General features: G+C 44.0%; 1 protein-coding gene across 12 annotated transcripts in view; it reads right to left on the bottom strand.

The window, feature by feature from the left end:
* LOC147019097 (chloride channel protein ClC-Kb-like) overlaps positions 1 to 17,699 on the bottom strand; it is a 106,485-nt gene that overhangs the window by 86,336 nt on the left and 2,450 nt on the right. For 11 of the 12 annotated variants that reach the window (XR_015062630.1, XR_015062631.1, XM_085899371.1 and 8 more), the window contains exons 2-3: positions 9,797 to 9,940; positions 4,647 to 4,778 (exon numbers count right to left, since the gene is read on the bottom strand). Coding sequence is in view for 10 of the 12 variants with exons in the window: in XM_085899371.1 (XP_085755497.1) it covers positions 4,647 to 4,778; positions 9,797 to 9,940 (276 nt within the window). In the remaining 2 variants the exon portion in view is untranslated. The remainder of the gene's footprint in view (positions 1 to 4,646; positions 4,779 to 9,796; positions 9,941 to 17,699) is intronic. The other variant, XM_085899367.1, reaches the window with a different exon arrangement.

Below are 17,699 nucleotides of genomic sequence, written 5' to 3' on the forward strand. Positions count from 1 at the left end.
CGTCCTAGTTTTTATGTTTTGATATTCATAATTCATAATGCACAAATACAAACGACAGGAATGCATTACGTTATTGTGTCAACAAGAATCTTTGTGTTTTTTGTTGTTCTTTTTTGTTCATTTGACAACAAAGGGGCACATGAAATATACAAGGATTTATTGATTTGACCCCTGCTTATGCACCAGAGGTGGTATGGTCAGAGGGGTCAAAATGGGGAAAACAATTTAACTCAACATTTGATATTGGGATAAAATGAAGCATGGGGATTGGCGATGGTGCTCCATCGACTGAGCTCAAGTATAATTCCCGTTTCATCCCAGTTTTTCCGTTCCTCTTCTTGCTGTGTTCTCTATTCCTCTCTTTTTGTTATCTACCTCTCTAAAGAGAAGTGTATTCTTGCATAACTTTTTCTGGAAGGCTCACTTGGCTGCGCCTGGATGGGTTTGATGGTCGTGGAGTAGCGGCTGAAACCCGAATCCTGTCCAGGTTCCTCCTGATGACTCCATCTTTGGGTTCCTTCTTGGTATTCCGTTTGATTTCATTCAGCTTGTGTGCAACTTGTTCACCCCCATGCTCTTCTCCATTTCCCCTTGATCTCACTCTGCTTTCTACTCTGGTGTTGGTGTTTTAGTCTAAGCAATGAACGATTTAGGTTGGACAAAAATGTTATCAAAACTTTCTCACCTGAAATGACTTCATTGGCGATGTGTCTTATCAGAAAAAAACCCCACCTGAATCCTCCCATGGGAAACCTTGTTTTGACCTCAAATCCAAGATGGCTGACATTGTACAGGTGCAAAACTTTAAATGGACCTAATTTTGGAAAGAAACAACAAAGAAACACTTTTAAGGTGTCATTTTTAATTAATTTGAGGACCTCCATTCGTTTAGTGATACTTATAAGATCGTAAGATATCAAGGTCATATGTCAAGGTCAACGTTAAACTTGACCGAAGCAACGTTAAATTTGCCCGAAATTGTATCAAGAGTTATGCCAAAATGATAGTTATTGATAAAATATATTGGTTGTTATTGCCACATATACCATTAAGATGCTCATTCATTTAGTAATAGTTTTGAGGTGATTGGATATCTAGATCATGTGATAAATTCAAGGTCAAGGTCAAATTTGATCCTAATTTGACCCTGAATTTGATCAAAATGATGCAAATCGACTCAAAATAAAGTACATTGGATGTATCATTTTCAATGGACTATTTCAAGATGTCCATTCACTTATTTATGAGATTGGCATCGAGATCATAATCATAGCCAAATTTAACCAAATAAGTAAGAATCCAAACAGATTTTGTGACCTTGCAGTGACATTATTTTGAAACCTGTGTTAAGGTGTCTAATAACAAAGTTTACTATGCCTGATCACTGAAATGATATTGTACGAGTGATAATTTTTAAAAGTAAAATTGCAATGTCAATCCATTGTATTATTATTGAGATCTACATCCTGGTCATCGTCATCCTGATTGTCCACATGTGGCACATTCATGCATGTTATTCCCCTGCATTGGCCACAAGCTGGTGTGCACTGGAGTCCATTATTGTGGCAGGTGCATGTTTTTTTTGTCACACTGGCCACCACAATTGCACCGAATTATCTTGAGGAGTCGCTCTGGTGCTGCTGGCTGAGTCATCCTGATAGGCACAAGACCACCGGGAGTGGCTTTCCAACCCCAAACTGCAGAGGCGATATCATTGCCACGCCATCCCTGCACTTGGTGATAAGTCCGATGACTATGAAAGGTGGCTGCGTCACTCGTCAGCAGAAGCTTTTCTGGAGATACATATTGTGTAGAAGTAGCTACCTTCAATAGGAATTTCGTCACCCTTGCTGCGTTAAGGCTTAGTGATGTAGTGCATCCATATATCTCCAGCATGGTATCTTCTCCTGCCTGTTCGATGTCCTGTTTCGATGAAGACGGAGACATAAAAATGGTGGCTGACTTGCTCAGTGCTGCATACTTCGTAAAAACAGTCACTTTGCCGATTCCATATGGCCTTGATGTGGTATCACACCCACTGAAAGCGTGCAGGAAGAGTAGACTTTCCGAGTCTACTTTGGCCAGAAACCCGTATTTTGATGGGTCTCGGGCCGAATGAGTTAACTAATGTGATCTATAGGTGATGATGCCACACTGAGCGATTTCCCGGGTTAATACGCGTCATTTGGTGAGCTTTGAGATCAAATTTTGATTAAATTTTACAATGACCTTGACCTTAACACATAATCATGACCTCTAATGGTTCCGAAAATTTCACTAAATGAACGGGAGTCCTCAAATTAGTTAAAAATGACACCTTAAAAGTGTTTCGATGTTGTTTCTTTCCAAAATTAGGTCCATTTTCAGTTTTGCACCTGTACAATGTCAGCCATCTTGGATTTGAGGTCAAAACGAGGTTTCCCATGGGCGGATTCGGGCGGGGTTTTTTTCTGATGAGACATACCACCAATGAAGACATTTCAGGTGAAAAAGCTTTGATAACATTTTTGTCCAACCTCAATCAAATCAAATCAGATTTGTTTAATCAAATCTGTTTCTGGTGTATGTTCCCCCTCCATCCCCTCCCTTACCTCAAATGGCCGCACTGCTGATTCCACACGTGATAAAGCTGAATGTCTAAACTCGGTGTTTGCAGCTAAATCTTGTGTCCCAAACCCATCACTATCTCTACCCACTTTACCCAGTCGCACCCAACTGTCCCTGGACTCTGTATCCTTTTCTCCTGACAAGGTGGAGAGCTTGCTTTCAAACCTCGAGTCAGATTCTGCAACCGGTCCAGACGGCATCAGCCCCCGTGTCCTCAAAGCCTGCTCTTCTGCTCTTGCTCACCCTCTCTCTGTTCTATTCACCCTCTCATTTTCCCAAGGTCATCTGCCATCTGCTTGGAAATCTGCTAACATCACTGCCCTGCATAAAAAAGGTGCAAAAACAGATCCCTGTAACTACAGACCAATCAGCCTTCTCCCAATCATCAGCAAGGTTATGGAATCCATCATTGCTTCAGACATGAAATCCTTCCTCTTCTCCAATGGCTTGATTTCCAATCATCAATTTGGTTTCAGACCAGGTCACTCTACCCTAGATATGCTGCTACTGCTCTCCCATCAATGGATGGAGGTCCTCAATGCCAGACAGGAAATCCGAGCCGTATCCCTGGACATATCACGTGCTTTTGACACAGTCTGGCACCCTGCCCTACTCACCAAACTCTCTTCCCATGGTATTCAAGGCCATCTCCACTCATGGCTCGCAGACTTCCTCTCCTGTCGCAGTCAACGTGTGGCCCTAAATGGAGTTCTTTCATCCCCTCTTCCTGTGCAGGCTGGAGTTCCTCAAGGTAGCGTTCTGGGCCCTGTTCTTTTTCTGGTTTTCATCAATGATCTCTCGGACTCTCTGGAAAATCCTCTATTTCTCTTTGCCGATGACTCCACCCTCTGCCGTACCATCTGTCATCCCTCAGACCGGCAAGCAGCAGCTTCTTCGCTCACTGCAGATCTGGATAAAATCACAAACTGGTCCAACACGTGGAACATGTCTTTCAATCCACACAAATCTCACACTCTCACTATGTCTCTTCGAAAGGACCGTTTACAAAACCCCCATCCACTTTCTCAACAATCCTCTGGAAGAAGTCTTTTCTTTCAAGCTTCTGGGTCTCACTATCTGCCATGACCTTTCCTGGGAAAGTCACATTTCCAACCTCGCCTCAAAAGCCAGTCGCCGACTGGGAATCCTCCGTCGTGCAAAGTCCTTCCTCGGCCCTCTTGAGCTCCTGACTACTTACAAAGCTTTTGTCCGTAGCCTGATGGAGTACTGCTCTCCCCTCTGGGCTGGTGCTCCTGCCTCCCACCTTTCTCGACTTCACGCTGTCGAAACCAGGGCTTTTAAGATCATTGGCATCTCCCGCAATGAAGCTGAGTCTTTGGGCCTCTCACTCAATCACCGCAGGTTGGTCGGTGGTCTTTCTGTCTTCTACCGACTCCTCTCCAGCCTTGCCCCCTACTCTCTCTGCGATTTGTCCCAACCACATTTGCACAGGGCGCTCAAGGTCCGCCAACAACCCCCTTCTGGTAAAACTACCAAAATCACGAATCACTGCTCATCTTCACTCTTTCATTCCTCTTTTTTTCCCGCCTTTGGAATAAACTTCCTCACTCTATTCTTTCCCATTCTTCCCTCCAGGCTTTCAAAACAGCTGTTCACCACCACCTCTTATCTTCCCCCATCCAAATCCTCGATCTTTTCTACCCCCGATAATCCACCCAAGCCCACTTCCTTCAATTCTCCTGCTTTCCTTCCTGAAAGTCCCTGTAATGTCCATCTTCTCCTCGCCATGTTCCCCGTCCCATCCCCATCCCTCTCCCTTCCACAGTTCACCTGTGTCTGTTCCCCAATGTTTTGTCCCTTCCACTCCCACCCCTCTTGTCTCATGCCTCCTTGCTGTGAGTTGTGTGTTAGCTCTCATACGAGCCTCGACCAAGGTATACAAAAAAAAAAAAAAAAAAAAAAAAAAAAACCTCTATGGATCATGATCCTTTCGTTGCTGTGCCTATTTCCCCATTTCCATTTTGTTCCCTTCAATTATGCTTTAGCTCTTCCACGAGCACACACAAACTCCTTAGTACCTGCAGAAGCCGGGGAGATACTCTGTGAAAACGCTGTGGCAAATGTGCAAAGCACCACAGGGAAAGAGATCCAAACGAGGAAATGGAGAGGTGTTGGGGCCTTTAGCAGCTGCTCCAGGAACTGCTGATGGGCTGCAAGAAACAGATTTGTTATTTAATATCTTCAAACCATATCAACTGTTTGGTATACTCTGTCATTAGTTTACAAGTATATGTTTCACATTTCGCTATCTATCTATAATTCCAGCAGTGTGTGTGTGTGTGTGTGTGTGTGTGTGTGTGTGTGTGTGTGTGTGTGTGTGTGTGTGTGACCACTGTTTCTCGACAACCACTGGTCCGATCTAATTGAAACTTGCCAGGTATATTGCTGGGGACCTGAGGATGTGCCTTTTCAAGGTTTGATATTAATCGGACAAGTGCTTCCCAAGTTATGGCCATTTATTTACCAACCAATGACAAGACATGTTGCTGCGGCCATTTATTTATCAACCAATGACAAGACACGTTGCTGCGTAGGCATGGCCGATGGGGAAGAGAACCTCAGCCGCGTTCCCCATTGCGGGTTACAACGTACGGACTTCCGGATAGTGATGAGTAAGTGTATTCCAATAATTTAGCGATTTCTTATGTGCATTTATCGATAAACACAATGCCCCAATCCAGTCGTCGTTTACGAGAGTGAAGGAACAGACTGTGTGGTTGTTTGAAAGTTTTTTTTTTGTACGTACGTTTTTTTTTTCTCCTCTTCTCTTTGTGTTTTTCCTTGCGATAACATTGCGAAAAGGCAAATACATTGGCGCTAATTGAATAATAGGCCATTAAAACTAAATTGCGAATAATCGTAACTGTGATACGCGAACTTCTGGACAGTGAGGACTTAACTTCGCGTAGGCCGGTGCGCGGCCGGCCGACGATGACGTCACGTGCCGTGCTGGTTACGATGAGGATCGATCGGTGCCTTAGTTACCGTGGCGTAGGAGTGGCAATGGTCAATGGCAGCGAATGTCATGGCAAGCAAAGACAGGGAGGTAAACTTGATTTTAATTAACTCTGTGTGCGGAAGTAATAATGCAAGCGATAATTCGTGGAATGCATGTGAACATTCCGTATGGGCACACACGATTTCTTATGCGCATTTATCGATAAACACAATGCCCCAATCCAGTCGTCGTTTACGAGAGCGAAGGAACGGCCTGTGTGGTTGTTTCTGGCTCGCGGTTTGAAAGTTTTTTTTTTTATTATTATTTTTTTTGGTTTGCACGTACGGCCACGCGAGAGCGAAGGAACGGCCTGTGTGTTTGTTGTTTCTGGCACGCGGTTTGAAAGTTTTTTTTTGGTTTGTTTGTTTGCACGTACGGCCACGCACCTACGGGCATGCACCTACGGGCATGCACTAGTGTTTATAAAAAACTGAGTTGTATGGTCGTAAAATTGGATGAAATTCCATTATTTATCTATATCTCTTTCTCCCTCTCTCTTTCCGTCTGCCCCACTCCTCTCGCTCTCGCTCTCGCTCTCTCTCTCTCTCTCTCACCGTCACTGAGTCGACTACTTGCGATGGCCAATTACCTGGGTAGTGCAGCAACATTTAGTCACTGGTCACATGCCAGTTCTGCTGAGTACCTCATCAAGATGGTTGCATTGCTTAGCCATAGGTGTAGACAAGGCAGGAATTTATCATTTGTTCACAGTGTCAGTGATAACTCACCTATTGTGTGTCGAAAGAGACGAAGAGATCTTTTACATGCACTAGCACCCAACATGAACAAAAGGGTACCTATTTAACGTCCCATCCGATGGATGACATACTCATTGATGAAACGTGCTGCCTGTGTAACACAAGTCTGGCAGTTTATAGTGGGGTCGATAATTGAACCCAGACTAGACGGCTCTGACCTATCCTGTCATTCGTCATCAGCAATTCATGTTGTGGACTCCATCTCAAGGGTTGAATCCCAATATACTCAAAAGGAAACAGTTGTTCTTCATTGATGTTTCTCAGAGAGTACTTTCAACACAGAGTAGTTGGCCCCCATGGCCATTCATGGACTGGGCATCCTCTGGTGTACAAAGTTCCTCCTAAGCACAACTGAACTGCTCATCCTCAGCTTGATATAATACTGCTCTCCACTCTGGGCTGGCACCCCTGCCTCACACCTTGCTCAGCTTGACACCATGGAAACCAAGGTAATCTTCGTCATCATTGTAATCTTCTACATTGAAGAGCTTATGTGGGCTTATCACTTCGCCATCACAGACAGGTCGGTGGTTTCTCCATCTTCCACTGCCTCCTTTCTGGTCCTGCACCCTCTGCTCTTTCCGTGCTTTGTCACCCCATCCCTTATCTGTCCAAGTCTCCCTGCATTTTATCCTTAAACACCATGCTGTTGGTGTCCCCTTCCACTCCCCTCTTTCTACTGTTCCTCTTGTTCTATTGCCTCCTAATCCATTCAGTGTTGTCGCTCTTCCATGAGTCTTGACTTTGTATACAAAAATAACTATCATTAATCTGTCTCCTGTTATAACTAAGTCCAAATCTGACTCGCACATCACCTTGTTTACCTTCTCAAGTGGCAGGTGTCCTCTTACAGGTCATGATGAGAGCTAAGAGCTCACAGGTTGATCTGAGCTGTCCAATTCCTGAAGACAAAAGTTTTCCATTCCGAAAAAGTAAAAATCATGGCTTTGAAGGTCTCAGCAAGTCCTCACAGTTATGACAGGAGTCTTGTTGAGAATGTGGAGAAGCCTCATTATCATGTTTACTTCATGTAGAGCTTCTCTGTCTTGCATGCTCAACATGTACGTGAAAAATGGATACAACATATAATATGTGACATGAGGAGTGAAAATTGGTGAGGAATGCACAATAAAAGACACTAGTTTCGAAGATTGAGGGTCTTGCATGTTGGGAAAGCACTTCCATTTGAGTGTGAGCTGCATGTTGGTGAAAATGAACTCTAGATTTGTGAGATCTCTGCTGCCTACCTCATGCTGTCAACCTTGGCTTGGTTTGTTAAACTGGCATCCATTGGCATATTTTAGGTCATATCATGGATGAAGGGGCTAACAGGATGGCCTAGAGGTACACACACTCGCCTCTAAGCTCTCTAGCCTGGGTTTGTATCCCAATCCAGCTATAAACTGTCATCCCGGTGTTTCAAGGCAGGTTGGGTGATTCATCAATGTGTGTGGCATCCCTCAGATCTGCTGGCATAAGTTGGTGGATGTTAAAGACCCCACAGCATCCTTCATGAAGAGTAGGCAAGCTACCACTGGCACTATGAGCAAATTCCAAATTCCTGCCCTAACGACTGGGAAGGCAATGGCAACCCCCCCCCCCCACAGTATAACCCTTGCCAAGAAATTGCTTCAGCAGCACCCACGCTCTGTAACAGTGTAGGGTACATCAGATCGGATTGGATGAAGGCGTATTTTGAAGGGCTTCTGTGAATTTCCACACAGGACAATGATCATGCAGAGGTTTCTGTCTCAAGGGAAGAGGAGGAAACTATTGTAGCAAGACTTCGCAATGATGAGATGGTTCCCCTTACCTGCTGCTCTCAGCCTAAGGTAACAAAGGAACTTTTCGACATTACTCCGCCCTGGCCCATTGAAAGTATCTGGCAGGTACTGCACCTGAGAATAAGGAATTAACATGTCGGTTGACATGAGGTTAAGAAGACAAGACGTTAAGTTTTTAGCATCGACATTTGGGTTGCTTGTAGCGGTATGTTTAACGAGGTTTGTGGGATAGATACTTGTAGACGTCTTCTGAAGCCTACACTATTTTTTGGAGGATGGTTTGAAAAGGTGTCGTGGCTGGTGCAGAATTGTGTAGAGATTGTGGCACTAGCAAACGATTTGTGTTGCCGAAGGAGTGAGAGAGAGAGAGAGAGCAGAGGAACGCCAAGTGATAGTTTAGCCAGAGCAGCAAGATACCACGTGTTCTTTCCCACCAAGGATGGATTGTGTGTTTGCATAGATCTTGGATGAGAAACCTCTCCAGTAGGATGACAAAGAGATGGGTGGCCACGAGTACATATACGCGAGTTCATGAATGATTAGATTGAATTGTTAATTGTTCTTGTTCAGTACAGCTAACTGTTGAGGCCCTGGAGTCCCTTTGCTTTGTGTTGTGACAAAGGTGAGAGTAAAGTGAGTACACGCAGACTACTAAATGCTTCGGTCTCTGTGGTCCATTAACTTTTGTGACACTTGGCCCTCTATACATCTTGCCAAGAGAATCATCAGAAGATTCACAAGGCCAATGATTCTGTAAGCCTCATGATTTTAATGGACCTTGGTGGTTCTGATGTCTTGAGGTGGTGAGGCTCCCGCAGTGATATTGTGACACCCATCCTCAAACATCGAATGGACAGGGAACCTGATTTCAATTTTTGGACTGGGACTTGGTCTGGTGGGGCAACCTGGTGTTTTCACTGAGAGATGTTTGTGTATGTTGTTGCATCTTTAAATATTGATGCAACTATACTTCTGCTATCTTTAGCTTGTTTATCCATCAACTAAACCGTTGAGTTGATGGAGGTCGTGCGGTGACACTATGGTTCCCAACCCCCTTTGAGTCTTCTTGTCTGGCTTTAACTCCAGGTGAATTATCAAAATGGCATTCTGGTACTTCACTGGCGATGTGTTACATCAAGGACTACACCTTTGGAGGGGCCATTAAACCGGCTGTCCCATCAGACAGCGTTTGCTGGTGAACGTTGATTCCCACGGTACCTTTCCAATACAGTGGACTACTTTATCTACCGTTTCCTTGGCCAAATCGCAAATTCCAACCTCAATCCAATCTACAGCAGAGTCTCAGCCACACCCTCATGCATGATGCAACCATAAGCCACAGCCCTATGAATAAACTCCACCAACATTGTGTCAAACCCCACGGATATTGATGAGACAGGTGTCAGGAGTGGGATAATATTTACCCACATCCGCACCCTACACCTTGTACATTTAGTTGGGTATGTTAGTCCTAGGTCCTGGCCCATAAAACCTAGTCCTTCCAAGAACATTGAGTTTTGTGGAATGATTTTTTAAAAAAAGGGTTTGTCTTTCACTCACTTCAAACGATGTTTAAAAGAACCCTTTCCATTGTTACTGCGTTCTTTTTCATGTGGTGCATGATGAACCTTTTTGCAAACGTGTTGATGTGAAGTCCATGCTGAAGCTTATCAGTGCCATGAGGACCCCCAGTGTGAAGAGGAACCACCAATCCTCGCCCGTCCGCAGCACAATGGTCCGCAGTAAACCCAAACAACTTGTGCACATGTTACCTGGAAGTACAGGTACTCACCTTTATGAATTACTCACATTATGATCTCATCACAAAGATCAATATCACAAGGTCTCAAGCGAAACTTTAGGGCCTATGCAGATCGACATTTGAAGGTTGTTTCCTTTGCCATTATAGCGAGCATATTTCAACTTGAAAACCTGTTTAAAATGTTTAAGTTTATTGAAGTTAATTAATTATGACATAGTCAAGGCACAGAGCTGTAATGGTGAGGGTGTCCGCTCTGAGTCTGGGAGGTCGGTGGTTCGAATCTTGACTGAGCCATACCAAAGACTTTTAAAATGGTAGTTGATCCTTCTTTGCTTAATGCTTGGTATTTAAAAAAAGGATAGAGCATGGACAAACAACCATAGGTTGGCATAAACAAACAACCATAACCAAACAACAGCAATACTAGTGCTGGCTTTGATGGCCGAGTAATGTCCTCCATCTGTGTTAAAATTCCTTGTAAAGGAACTATTATTGTGGCATCGGGTGACTAGTTAGCCCATCCCCTGTGCAGCAGGGTTTTGCAATCACGTGTGTATGTGTGTCTGTGTATCTGTCTGTCTGTCTGGGTGTCTGTCTGGGCCGTAACTTTTTTCCATTGAACTTTTGTTATCAAATTTCCATCAAAGCTTGATTTGGAGAATATGGAGAAGACAAATTACTAATTTGGTCAAAAGGTCAAAGGTCAAGTTCACAAAATCGTCAATTTTCATCCAATTGACCTGAAATTTTAATCACCATTTGAGCTTTTATCATCAATTTTTAAACAAAGCTTTATTATGAGAATATGGAGAAGACAAATTAAGAATTTGGTCAAAAGATCAAAGCCGGTACGGTTTCGCATCTGGAAGAAGTCCAAAAACGAGCAAATGGGCTTTGCGTTTTCAGATTATTTATTTATCGTTCGATTTTCAGTCCAGATTACCAATGATGTCATTATTAAAAAGAGACTCTCGACACTGAGAGTCAGATTAAACTGAAGGAACATTTTGAAGTGAGAAAGTAAGTTGTTCTACTCATTGACATCCATGCTCAGTGTTGTGTGTGCATTCCCACGTTGACCAAATTTGTCCGATTTGTCAATTAGACAATCACATGATCACTTCAACATTTTTTTTATTTCAATTTTCGATACATTGCCCATAAGTATCAGTATGTACACTTTTATTATCTTGCCAAAACGAAGTTTTTGCAAGATATGTTAGTCAGCTTGTATGTTTTTTTTTTGTTTGTTTTGTTTGTTTGTTTGTCTGTAATCACGTATAAAAATTCTACAGAGCACAGTTATCATTGGAAATTTTTGTAACTTCGCATATCAGAGGCCTATAGAGGTCCCTTTCAGCGCATAAAATTTTGAAGGTCAAGGTCAAAGGTCAAGGTCACTTTGTCGCAAATCAGGGGAGTTGACGAAACCCTTATTTTTTGAGTAATTTTGATCGGATCGTCTTCAAACTTCATGGGAATATAGTTCATGGTCTGGCGCTCAGCTGATTAATTTTTGGTGGCGATTGGCCTTGACCTTCATATGTTTTTATTTTTTATTTTTTATTTTTTGGTCTGTAATCATGTATAGATCACTCTGCAGAGCACAGTTATCATTGGAAATTTTTGTAACTTCGCATATCAGAGGCCTATAGAGGTCCCTTTCAGCGCATAAAATTTTGAAGGTCAAAGGTCAAGATCACTTTGTCGCAAATCAGGGGAAGAGGGGCCCCACAGGCCTCAAGGGAAGAGGGGCCCCACAGTTTTTTTTTTTCCAGTGCTGGATTTACAATGGACCATGGTGCAAATGTTGCCGCTGAACCAGGGCCCACAAAAAGGGGGCCCCACAATAAATGAAAAAAAAAAATACATATACAAGAATATAATTTTTTTCACATTTTTTTATGCAATGTAATACTGATGCCGTAGCATTTACTGTAAATTAACTTCACTGTAAGTTTTGTTTCATTTCGAAAAATAAAATTTCATTTTACGGTTTAGTATTGTTTTTATTTTAGATTACACACACGCATATATATGTATGTATGTATATATATATATATATATATATATATATATATATATATATATATATATATATATATATATATATATATATATATATATATATATATATATATATATGGGTACTATATTATTTTCAGTGCTGAGGGCCTCTAAAGGTCTTAATCCAGCCCTGTATTGGAAGTATGTTCAAAATTAAATGACTCAAACTTTACCATTAAGTTTACACTTTGGGTTTGTTGACAAAACAATTCGTACAATAAATCACGTGATGCATAAACATTGCCATCGCAAAAAAAAACTTGCGAAAAAATGAATATGCAATTGAAAACCGAAAACAATGCCGGTACCTGCCAACATCATTCATCCTTGAACTTGCTTTATGACGTCACAACTAGTTTCCAGTATCTCACTGAACTTACTCTCCTGTCCTCCTCCCTCACAAAAAATCACAATTTTCTTCATTTATTTATAATCAATTGATAAGGCAGTTGGGGAAAAAACGTTTTCGAAAAAAAAAGTTTCTTCTTTTGTATGCAGCATAGGGTTTCTCACGTTGGTTGTTATCTCCATTTGCAGGTTTCAGAAATTGGGAGGACGTTCTTCCATAACTCAAAATCTCCACCTCATTTTTCAGGAAAGGATCGTTATTCATGAACCAAATTATCAACTGGTTCATTCATTTTTCTCCTTCTTCGCGAGTCCCCCATGCTTTGTGCGCAGAATTCGCTTTGCAGTAGAGGATGATTTCCTTCACCTCCAAGCTCTAGCTTTGTTCATTTAATCTTCTCCGATTCATCTGGTATTTTGTAGTCGTTGGTTGTAGAACAGGCGAGATTATTAGCTTTTAGCTTTGGGGTAGAGCTCTGTTGTATCGTGAGGCAAGGATCCCCTTCCTCACTGGATAAGGTGCAGTCATTATCTTTTTCATCACACATTCCGGCTGCTTGGTGTGGCCGCACAGACTTGGGGTCTGCGTCCCTTTAGTCATTTTCTGTGACTGATTGTTATTGTTTTGGATATTTTTGTTACAGCCAGCCATTTTGCTTTCCCCAAGAGGCTGTGTGTGTGTGTGTGTGTGTGTGTGTGTGTGTGTGTGTGTGTGTGTGTGTGTGTGTGTGTGTGTGTGTGTGTGTGTGTGTGTGTGTGTGTGTGTAATATTGTCGTGTCCATGTTGATCAAGATCGTTACTGGACGGATGGACCGAACTGGCTTTTATCTCCCTTTGACTGCTTCCAATTAACACCAGGTTTGCGTGCGCATGGAAATCACACAAGGCTCTTAACTCATTTAAAATGGGGGTTTATTTCCCACAAATAAATAAATAACCAGGGGATGGTAATTGCAATGGTGGAGATGACGGCAAGTTGAGGTGGAGAAGAAAGGGGGAACACGGTATCGATAAATAAATAATTATATATAGTGAGACTACGGAACCTATAGTGTCATACACCGGATTCAAGCACAGAGAGGGAAGGGGGACGAGAACCAGATGGGGCCTTGGCTCTGCTGATGGACGAGGAAGGAGCAGGTCCACGGGTAGGAGAGCCGAAAAGGCAATGAGGCAGGCGACGAAACATGCGGGTTGGGCGACAAAGGCACACAAACAAGAACCATGGACAACGAAGCAGGCACAGAGGAAATGCAGGAACATGAGAAGGCAGGCAGGCACCGCAGAAAGAGGCAGGACCACGGTTACAAGACAGGTTCCTCCTCGAGGTCATACACCAACTGCCTTTTTGCTCCCCAACCTTCGTTGCACCTCTCTCACTCCTCCCCTCCAAGAAGACAAACTCTGCCTCTTCGGAGGTGTTCATAACTCTGCCGCTCGGGAGGCGATCCAAGGCTCCACCCCTCATTCTGGACAACGCTACCACTTTAAAGCCCTTCCTCTCTGCTTCGGCCTCACCTTGGCACCTCACCAAGGGGGTCGCAAGGGAGTTGCACTTTCAATTCATAACCTCAATCCTTAACTATTTATTAAAATGCACCATCCTCCGTATAGTGCACATTTAAAAAGACAATTCTTGATCTGGGTTTCCCTACTTGATCGCATTGAGATGGGCTAACTACTTGTACACAGACCATACTACTCTATACATTTCTGTCCCTTCTAAGGTAATATCTAACAACCCCCACCGCCAACGACAAATGTAACAATATCTATAAAGGTCATGTATAATATGTCGTATAATATGTGTATTATTATATGTCGATATGTATGGGTATATTATGTGTAAATCACGATTCATGCATGTGTGTACGCATCACCGCCACGAGTCGTCATTTCCAGTCGAGAGTCTCTAAGACTGAATGTAGCCTTCCCCATTCCTGAAGCATCGAACTTCACCATAACAAGGAACCATGACTCAAGTACTAAGCCGTCTCCTTATCCATGCTGCACTCAATGGAACCTTTCCTGGTACGGAAGCATTGATCTTCCCCACAACAAGAAATCATGATTCATGTACCAAGCTGTCTCCTTATCCATGCTGCACCCAACGGAGCCCTCCTTGGTATTGAAGCATCGAACTTCCTCACAACAAGGAACTATGAATCATGGACCAAGCTGTCTCCTTATCCATACTGCACCCAACGGTGCCTTCCTCGGAATTGAAGCATCGATCTTCCCCACAGCAAAGAACCACGAATCATTGGCCCAATTTGTCTTCTTATCTGTGCTGCACCCAATGGAGCTTGATCCAGTAATGAAGCATCCATCTTCCCCACAGTAAAGAACCACGATTCATGGATTAAACTGTCTCCTTATCCATGCTGCACCTCCCCCACCCCGCCCCCCGCCCTCCTCTATCCCTGAAGCAGTGACGATGCAGACCCGCGCAACCTTCTGTGTGGCCTCCGGGGTTTGCCAGGTCTTGTTGTGTGTGTACTTCAAAGCTAATGTTATTCCCCCCCTTTTAATGCTGATCCAATGCTACTCCCCATTCCAAGGCTAGTGCTCCAGTGCCCTGTCATAAGGCGGTATGCTGTGTGACGTTTCATTTGACTGGTGCGGGGGGGGGGGGGGAGTTGTACCACTGATAGTGCCTCTGTGGGTTAGAGGAGGAATTTGGAACTTGTTTGAGACGTCAGCGATAACTCACATACTCTTCATGAAGGGCACCATGGTGTCTTTAACATCCACCAACTAATGGTGGCAGAAGGGACACCCAAAACCGGTGTCGTCAAAAGGCAAAGAGAAACACGGGGCTCCGAGAACGTTGCCATTGTCCAAACAGCTTCATTGCGTGCCACCGCACACCGAGTGTCATGATCCCAATGTCCATGCATGCACAGACGCAACATAGCAATACATCACACATCTTCCTTCTCAGACAATTATCACCCTTTAAAACCCCCAAAAACAATTTTGTGGATGCAGTGGTACTTTGGAAGGAAGTTTCTGGTACGCCTGACGTTCATGACATCCTCTGACTCTTTGCTCCATGTCATTATGGAGTCTTGGCCATCACATGTAGCTTCGTGCCAAAGCATTCATCCTTACAATAATTGGGTGGCCCTCGTGAAACATGTCAACCACCTGACCATGTGGGGGAGGGGGGGGGCAAGACCGGAGAGGAGATGGTAGAAGACAGAAAGACCACCGACCTGCCTGCGGTGAGAGAGAGTGAGAGGCCCAAAGGCTCAGCCTCACCGCCAGAGATACCAATGATCCGAAATGCCTTGGTTTCCACAGTGTGAAGCCGAGAAAGGTGAGAGGCAGGAGCACTAGCCCAGAGCGGAGAGCAGTACTAAATCAGGCTATGGACGAAAGCTTTGTATGTGGCCAGGAGCTCAGATGGGCCAAGGAAGGACTTTGACGGAGGATTCCCAGTCGGCGACTGGCATTAGAGGCCAGCTTGGAAATGTGGCTTTCCCAGGAAAGATCTTGGCAGATAGTGAGACCCAGAAGCTTGAAAGAAAGGACTTCTTCCAGAGGATTGTTAAGAAATTAGATGGGGTGGGGGGGTTCCAAACGGTCCTTTAGGAGAGACTTAGTGAGAGTGTGAGTTTTGTCCGGATTGAAAGACATGTTCCATGTGTTGGACCAGTTTGTGATCTTACCCAGATCTGCAGAGAGCAAAGAAGCTGCTGCTTGCCGTTCTGAGGGATGACAGATGGTACGGCAGAAGGTGTAGTTTTCAGCAAAGAGATAAAGAGGATTTTCCAGAGAGTCAGAGAGATCATTGATGAAAATCAGAAAAAGAACAGGGCCCAGAACACTGCCTTAGGTAACTCCAGCCTGGACAGGAAGAGGGGATGAAAGAACTCAATTTCGGGCCACACGTTGACTGCGACAGCAGAGGAAGCCTGTGAGCCATGAGTGGAGATGGCCTTGGATACCATAGGAAGAGAGTTTGGTGAGCAGTGCCAGGCTGTGTCAAAATCAAGCGATAAGTCTGGGGATATGGCTCTGATTTCATGTCCGGCATTAAGGTCCTCCATCCATTGTTGGGAGAGCAGCAGCAGCATATCCAGGGTAGAGTGACCTGGTCTGAAACCAAATTGATGATCGGAAATAAAGATATTGGAGAAGAGGAAGGATTTCATGTCTGAAGCGATGATGGATTCCATAATTTTGCTGATGATTAGGATTTCCCCGTGAATAATAGATGTTTGGGGTTACATTTCCCCATGAACAGTCGACGTTCGGGGTTCCATTTCCACACAAATGATCGATGTTCGGGGTTCCATTTCCCCACAAATGATCGATGTTCGGGGTTCCATTTCCCCACAAATGATCGATGTTCGGGGTTCCATTTCCACACAAATGATCGATGTTCGGGGTTCCATTTCCACACAAATGATCGATGTTCGGGGTTCCATTTCCCCATGAACGGTAGATGCTCGGGATTCCATTTCACCACAAACAAGAGATGCTCGAGGTTCCATTTCCCCACAAACAATTGATGATCGGGGTTCCCTTTCTCCATGAACAACAGATGTTCGGGGTTCCATTTGCCCATGAACGATAGACGTTCGGGGTTCCATTTGCTCACAAACGATCGATGGTCGGGTTTCCATTTCCCCATGAGTGATAGATGTTCAGGGTTCCATTTCCCCGCGGAGAATAGATGTTCGGGTTTCCATTTCCCCGCAAACAATAGATGTTGCATTTCGGGGTTACATTTCCCCATGAATGATAAATGTTCAGGCTTCCATTTCCCCACAAACGATTGATGTTCGGGGTTCCATTTCCCCACGAACGATTGATGTTCGGGGTTCCTTTTCCCCATGAACGATTGATGTTCGGGGTTCCTTTTCTCCATGAACGATTGATGTTCGGGGTTCCATTTTCCCATGAACGATCGATGTTCGGAGTTCCATTTCCCCACAAACGATTGATGTTCGGGGTTCCATTTCCCCATGAACGATCGATGTTCGGAGTTCCATATCCCCACAAACTATTGATGATCAGGGTTCCATTTCCCCATGAACGATCGATGTTCGGAGTTCCATTTCCCCACGAACGATCGATGTTCGGAGTTCCATTTCCCCATGAACGATTGATGTTCGGAGTTCCATTTCCCCACAAAAGATTGATGTTCGGGGTTCCATATCCCCACGAACGACAGATATTCGGGGTTCCATTTCCCCATGAACGATCGATGTTCGGAGTTCCATTTCCCTGCGAAGGATTGATTTTCTGGGTTCCATTTCCCCACGAACGATTGATGTTCGGAGTTCCATTGCCCTGTGAAGGATTGATTTTCTGGGTTCCATTTCCCCACAAACGATTGATG

The sequence above is a fragment of the Eptatretus burgeri genome, chromosome 10, assembly GCF_056783735.1.
Source record: "Eptatretus burgeri isolate ZD-2024b chromosome 10, Ebu_testis_v1, whole genome shotgun sequence".
In the NCBI taxonomy this organism is placed as follows: Eukaryota; Metazoa; Chordata; class Myxini; order Myxiniformes; family Myxinidae; genus Eptatretus; species Eptatretus burgeri.